At 35.8% G+C, this 8,096-nt stretch overlaps 1 protein-coding gene across 1 annotated transcript; it reads right to left on the bottom strand.

Moving 5' to 3' along the window:
- Positions 1 to 5,822: 5,822 nt before the first annotated feature.
- On the bottom strand, positions 5,823 to 7,011 carry LOC104647604 (probable WRKY transcription factor 27). Its single transcript, XM_010323249.4, has 3 exons — positions 6,563 to 7,011; positions 6,380 to 6,493; positions 5,823 to 6,225 (listed from the first exon to the last, which is right to left on the bottom strand). The coding sequence occupies exons 1-3, from the start codon at positions 7,009 to 7,011 to the stop codon at positions 5,823 to 5,825; spliced, it is 966 nt and encodes a 321-aa protein (XP_010321551.2).
- Between the last annotated feature and the right edge of the window lie 1,085 nt (positions 7,012 to 8,096).

An 8,096-nucleotide genomic window follows, 5' to 3' on the forward strand; every position in this document is an offset into this window, starting at 1 on the left:
GCAACAGCACCTATAATGCAAGAATAACAAACTTACATCACGATGTCTTTTTCTACGTTATTCTGATTTTGTTTTTCGTATCATGGATCTTGGGTCGCGCTTTATGGAATTTCCGCCATTAAAAAATCCAATCCCGCAAAGGATTGTTCATGGAACTACTAGTGAGATTCTTCAGACCATAATTCTTTGTATCATCCCAATATTCATTGCTATACCATCATTTGCTCTGTTATACTCAATGGACGAGGTAGTAGTAAATCCAGCCATTACTATAAAAGTTATTGGACATCAATGGTATCAAAGTTTGCCTCTTCATGAGGGTGATTAAAGTGCAACGAAATGCCTTAAAGTTAAATAGGATTCACGAAGCATCTGGCTTACCGGTAATCTCCTATTCCCGCTGTCGAGAGACTTTAATAACTATAGCATGCCAGAAACGGGGAGTTGAGGTGGTTAGACCAAAACCCAAAAATGCTCCCAGCATAGGAGCCTATATTTCCTTCTTGTTATTGCTGGAGGTACACATCCCTATTCTTGGTGTGAAATTATATACGAGAAATAGATGCTCAACATGCAATGTTCGATAACGGCGCTGAAGTAGTGAATCTATCGGTACCATAGTATTTTTATACAACTTTGGACCTAACAGTCGACCTAGTAACCTTTCACAATGGGGGATCCCCGTTGGAAACAACCACGGTAACTACCGGGCCGGGAGAGGAGTCAAAAACAACTTTACTATAAGGAGAGGACAACCTCTGTTCCTGCTCCTCTTTCTTTGCTTCGGGGACAGAGGTCCTACAGTAGGTAACAGCAGGCAAAATCAAGTTGACCGAAGGGGACCAGCGCTCCTCCACCAACGATTCATTCTTGTGAGAATCTAGGGATGTCGTGAACAGTGGTAGGTCACAGAGAATTAAACTATTCATAGAGTGATCGTATGATCAATACAGGATATAGACTATCTCATTCTTTATTCTATTCTTTTACTAAAAAAAAGAAGGGTGACTCAACTTCTCAGCTAGAGTTGGTGGTGGGACCTATTGGCATAATGCACACTGGAACATGGCAATTCGAGGTCTCATGAACTACTAATAAAAACCAACCTTTTTTTTTGTTTTGTTTGTGGACAAACGATATTTGGTCAGGCCTATGGCTGGATCCTATTAGATCTATAGGTCGTCCGGCCCCGGCCGTTTACATGAGCATAGGGAATCTATACTCGAATGTTCCACTCGGCCCCTTACAGGATAGGTGAGGAATCACTCTGGATCTTCTTTTTTTAGGATACAACTTCATCGAGCCGACTGGCATTCCTTTCCACTGTGCATTTTACGAACAAAGAAGACGACTATAGAATCGAATTTGCTCTTCAAGAAACTGCTCATCCCATACCTTCTGCATGTCTCATATGTGTGGAACCTGGTCTTTTTCGGTTCCAGCCTCTCCCTCGAATACATAGGATAGGTAGCGCTGGGTGAGAAATGGTTCCCTCTTGCCAATAAACTTTCCTCGGCCTTCGATTAACCTTACTCATAAATGGTCTTACAGTCGGGAGAAGTACCTAAATAAAGAAAAATACTGTTCTTTTTAAGAGTAGGCGTGGAGAGCTTTTTGCGGGGAAACTTGAAAGTACAGTTTGGGGGGAGGCGGATGTGGACCCTACCTTATGAGTATTCGGACTATAACAGTTCTGATGAATAGTCACTCACTTTTGACAATTAAACGATTCCAGAAGATGATCTAGAATTGGGTCAATCACGTTAATTAGAAGTCGACAATAGAGTGGTTCTACCAGCAAAGAGCCCTATATGTTTTATTATAACATCTGCTGATGTACCTCATAGTTGGGTTGTACCTTCCTTAGGTGTCAAATGTGATGCTGTACCGGGTCGTTTAAATCAGACCTCTATTTCGGTACAACGAGAAGTAGTTTACTATGGTCAGTGAAGTGAGATTTGTGGAACTAATCATGATTTTATGCCTATCGTCGTAGAAGATGTTCTAAGGAAAGATTATGGCTATCGGCTATCCATTCAATTAATCCCACAAAGCCCCGACAAAGAGCCAGTATTGGTCCCCTCTCCCTCTGATGACCTAACACAACCGTCTTCGTGGGTTTCCGCGCTTATAGATTGGGGAACTTCTCGAACACAATTGTCTTCGTGGGCTGCTGCGCTTGAAGATTTGGGAACTTCTCGCTCGAAATCATAATCGAGTGTGAACGAAGCCCGAAAAAATTCCCCCTCAGCAGCAGCGGTTGGTGTTGGGGCGGTGATCTAACCATTCCCATTGTTACAGGATGCCCTAAGGCGTCAGGAGCTAGATAGCCGGCTGGCGTTCCACTTGAACTTAATCGGAAAAAACTAGAAAGAATGGCAAATAAACGCTACATTGGAATAACAATTTTTTTTTTAGAAAAACAAATGGAGAGCGCTTTACTGGCAAATGGCTTTAGCCCAGAATCCATTCTCAACGATATGGGAAAAATACGAGGGATCTCTTTCTATCCGTATGTACGACCCCTCACTGCCACGACATACAAGAGCTATATTGATATAATTGAAAGAGTTGGGCCAGACCAGAGCCCACCCTAAAAATGCATTATAACTGCTTTTGTAGACTACAAGTTGCGCCTTCGATTTTGGAATTCAAACCTTCTTTTTTATGTCAAAGACTAGAAGCTACGCACAAATTCTCATTGGATTGGGTTGTTCATACAACGATGGCTATAACTTCAGATGGGGAATCGATCTAAATGCGATCTAGATACTGAGAACTTGAACCTACATCACAAGAAAATATAGCGCAGAGTATGAGTCAGTACTTGAAAGGTAATGAGCATGCAGGATAACTTAACAAGCAAACTAGAGTATAATCTAAACATGATATAGATACCGAATAATGAGAAATCTAATGCAATTACAAAATCATAACATAATGAGACTAAATACTAACAATATTAAAATATGGTCAATACAATGGAGTCTTAGTGAACTATGGGAGCTACTAATAACTGATATTAAAATCACATGAGATAAATGTGGATTCCAATGTATATGCCGCATGCAGGGGACCTTATATACCCGACCAAAGATGTAGATGTATTCCGGTGTGATTACTAAAATGATACCCATATAGTGGACTTACAACCTACGTTGTTGGTAGTTTGGGTACAATATAGATGACTGACCCTAGTCTAAATCAGTGTTAGGCCACTCCCAATTTATTAAATGACTAGCGTATTATGACTGAATTTCTCTGATATACTTGATAGCTCAAAACTGACATGCAAACTGGGAATACATATTAATATACTTGTAATGATACATTCAAGACTGAGGCATGTATATTTGAAATATATGACCTAGCATGTGTAATTGAAGAACCAAATAAATACATAGCTAGGGTTTTTAGATTTCATGCAAGAAACGAAGAAATCACATAATAATCTGCTGAAGATATAGAAACCCTAGGTCTAGTTGATAATAGGGACTCAATAATTTGACTGAAATATATGGACATAATGGGCGAAAGGAACCCTTTAAAAAATCCCACATACCTGGAGAGGAATTTCTCGTAGAAAACATTCAAACTTTGTACTTGAACAGATGGAATTTTGTTGCGATATTGAACTCGGTTTTGTTGCCTCTTTCTTATCTCTAGGTTCTAATTTAATAGGTTTTCCAGAAACATTTTTTCTTAGAAAAGTTGTAGTTATGTTTCTATGCTAAAGCTAAACAAAACCATGCAGCTTAGGGTTTAAATGACTTAATTTAGGGGTCCAATAAAATAGGAAAAGACAAAAATGCCCCTACCTTAAATTATTGATGGGGCTTAATACGACCATTTTTACGGACCGTTAAAAGGACCATATATTGTTAAGTGGATCATTGTATTTTGTCCAGAGTTCACTAAGTTCTACAGGTCCGGTCCATGGGCCCTAATTGTTACTGTGTTAGGGAGCATGGGTAGTTCAGGTTCTCGTAGTCCTCACTTGGGTTTTGGGGTCTAGTAGCCCTTGTTCATGGACCTTCAAACAGGCCAAATGAAGTCCCTCGTGGTCCTCACTTAGAAGTTGTGGAGTCTTGGGATTTGCAAGAGGTGTGAGCGGAGGGGGGGGGGCCTCTTGTCTATCTTATCAAGGACCATCCCACGGTCTTGTGAAGGATCACAGACCATGAGGCTCCTCATGCTCTTTACTTGGGCGCGGGGGTTTAAAGGTCTTGTTAGGGAGGCTACTACATAGACTCCAGGTATGACCACATGATCCATTGCCAAGATAAGGGTGTGTGGTCTTAGGTCTGGGCCTGGGGGAAGATAACTCCCTACCAAGGGCACATCAACGTACCCGTGGTTTTTTCGGAAACAATGGAGACCACCATCTTCATCATCATTGCTGAAAAAATTGAAGTTATTTTTAAATATTTTCTTTCTCCATGCTCACCTTCCACCACACATACCGCCTCGATCTATACCCTTTCTTCCCAACGAATCAATGTAGAAACAAAAAGAAAAGAAAAGAAAATACAAAATTAAATTAACAACTGAAGAACCGATCTTTTAAGAAAGCATTATAAATTTTGATAGGAATAAGAAAGAAGTCATAAAGAGAAATAAAAATAATAAATTCATATATAATATATCTTAAAACTTACGTGACTGATTAGCAGGGAATGTGAAGAAAGGGGGAGGTTTGGGGTGGGCGGCATATTTTCGTTTTCTTTTTTTTAAAAAAATAAAATTTGAAAGTCTGTTCTTCTTAAATTTAACTTGTTTATATTCAAGATTTTTTTTAAAAATGCCACGTGACTTCATTTGATTTGTTATTTTGACATAACATATGCAAGCGTATTACACACATTTAGTAATGTTATTAAGTATCACAAAAATATTCAATGGATATTTATTTTTTAATATTAGAGTGTCTAATAGAAAACATGGTCTACTAAAGTTTCTAAGTAAAATATACAAACAAATTTAAGGGGTCATCAATGACTTACGACAAAATTATATCAGCAAATATAATTTAATAGATTATAACATATTGCATATATTATTCGTCAAATAATAAATACTATCCGCAAGATCATTATATTTTTAGATGTGACAATATTTTAACACGGTTAATACATGCATAATATTTAAATTCATGAATAATATTTGGCTAGATTAAAATGATCTCAATAATGATATTTATATAAACACTCTATAAATTAAAATAATTATTAGTCAAATATTTGATAATAATATACATAATATTATTCTTGTGCACGCTTTATCAAGAAATCTCCTAACAGCACGTAACAATATTTAAAGGTATCATAATTTTCAAATCAATAAGAGGAGAAAAAATCTAAAATATTTCGAATGACTTACGTCTGAGAGGTGAGTCTATATATATATAAGTGTTATTTTATGTTCATTATACAAGAGATCTTTATTTGTGAAAAAATGAAGATCTCTTAATGAACAATGATAATATACTACTCTATATAATTTAATGTAAAAATTAAGTCAAATGAGGTTTCTTAAAGAGAGAACAGTTTGAGAAAACGGAACAACAACTTACTACAAATACTAGATTCTAGAATTGAAAAACAATAGAAAATAACTACACTAAAAGAGATCCATTTTTTCTATGATTTAAATAGTTAATCATAGGAAACTATAAAACTATAATTCTTGACTTCCCACTCTAAAAACCTTAAACAGAAGAATGACTATATCACCACATATGTCGACATAGAAACATGGTGTAGAGGGGAGAAAAGTTAATTTCTCTTGTCATTTTCCTCCTATTAGGTGGAAACAGTGACAATTTAGAGTTGATCAATACCCATGAAAATATCTTCATTCATGTCTACCTTTTCTTCACCATCACCTATGTTATGCACGATAGCAACAACCATTTTGTTTTTGCTCCCGATTTCAAGTGGAGGCTTAGTTCCGATAATTGGAGAAGCAACATCTGTTGAATGCTTAACGCGCTTGGACAAGGATGATGATGCGTTAAATATTGATTCTTTGGGTGAAATATTTATGCCTTTTGGAAGATTCAATTTGGAATTATTGTTGCAACTAGCAAGATATCTACGGCTCTTGGGTGGATCATGATTGTGTTCACCGGAACAAGATACCAAGAAAATGTCCTCATCCTTTGAGCTTTTCTCAATTTGTTTCTTTGCTTCACAGTGTTTTGATGTGCTACACTTATAGTAATTCCTGTTATGCCATATACACAAAATAATAATAAGCTTAATTCAAATATTATAAGTGTGTATACCATTAATAATTTTTTACTACTTTTTGTTATGAAAATTGAGAATGAAAGAGAACATAACTTTCTATGACATGAAAAAATGGTGAGAGAGCAAACCTTGGAAATGGGGAACCTTTTATATACTTCTGACCATACTTGCGCCATGCCCATTTGTCATTTGTGAGTTCCTGTTGCGACGATTCATAGGTAAGCATTATCGAGTGGTTTTTCCTGAATCAGAAGCACTAAAATCAAAATTTTGATCATACACACATAAAACGTAATGAAATGAGTGGTTACCTTGTTTGAGATTGGGTCAAAGTAGTATTCATAGAAAAAGAAAAATTAGGATGACTGTTAGCCCCTATATCCAGTTGTTTTTGTTTATCTATCCATTCTGCTTGTGTTGTAGTTGGTGGCACACATTCCACTATTGTTCGTGATTGAGGAACAGTTATTTGTTGGATAAATTGAATTGGTGTAATTGAATGTAAGTACAATTCTTGGTTGTTGTTTTGGTTCGATATGATAACCTGGTCATATGATCTTTCCTGGCGAATGATTGGAAAATCTAAAGAAACAATTTCAGATGAACCGGTAAAACTATTCATGCGAGGAGCTAAAGTTTTGTCAAAATAACTCCAAACATGAGACACATTCAAACCTAATTTGGGATATACAACATTGTTAGGTTTATTGATATTACAACTTCTTGCTACTACACCTATATCCCGATTATCATCCCCCATTTTAGATCTGTATATATTAATATCTAGTTAAATTCAAAAAATGAAAATGAATTTATAGTATAAACTAATGATGTTTTCTATAAAAGCATAGCTGAAAAGAGGATTCAAAGAGGGGGATAGACTTATGGAGGTAGTAGAGCATAAATGAAAAGAGGATTCAAAGAGGGGGATGACTTATGGAGGTAGTAGATTAGCAAGAAGAACGTTTTAGTAAGTAAGAAATTATAAAACAAAGTATGGTATGAAGAAAGTGAAGCTACTTCACAACTTAAATAGAGAAAAATAAAAGCGTATCTACCTACTACGCATGCCCACATTTACTTTTTAGTAAATGAAAATTAAATAATTTTTTCTATTTTAAAGAGATGAGGTAGGCGACAAAGTAGTATTCAAAGATAACTTATGCGATACAAGAAAAGTCAAATAAAATTTATGCACCTTTTTTTTTGAGATTATTCATATCATATGATATACACTAAACTATTCAAAGTCTATGATATGACTCATAATTTATCGTGATGACGCTTATCATAACCCTTTTTTTAGGCAAGACAAAAAACCTAAATTTACAAAACATCAGAATATAACGATAAATAGCAGGAGGAAACAAGAATAAAGATACAAAATAGGGCCATAAAATAGAAATTAAACATGATATACAATGTATAAAAGATGCCTGAAAATGAGAAGAACGACAAAGTATCATAAGAACTAAATCTTCAAACATGGTGTCACTAGAACATGAAGAACTAAGTATAGAAACTCTATATAAAAATGGACTAACTAATCAAAATGCAAAACAAAAGTCAGTAAAAAATAGAAAAAGCAGCAAGTCTTTGGGCACTAGGAACTCACCATGATCCAAGTCAGTGATGATCAAAAGGGATTCAACGCTACATGAGAGTGGATCCTACTTGTAATTCTCTCAGAAAAAGATACATAAATGTAGTATAAGTACTACATCACAGTATGGTCTATAGGTATCATGAGTCGACGGCGCTAAAAAGATAAAATATATTAAGAGAAGTGATATACCTTTAGCTTAAAGTATTTTTGATCTGTTTCACTTAGAATTGGTGTATGTC

This window comes from Solanum lycopersicum, chromosome 5 (assembly GCF_036512215.1).
Source record: "Solanum lycopersicum chromosome 5, SLM_r2.1".
Classification (NCBI taxonomy): domain Eukaryota; kingdom Viridiplantae; phylum Streptophyta; class Magnoliopsida; order Solanales; family Solanaceae; genus Solanum; species Solanum lycopersicum.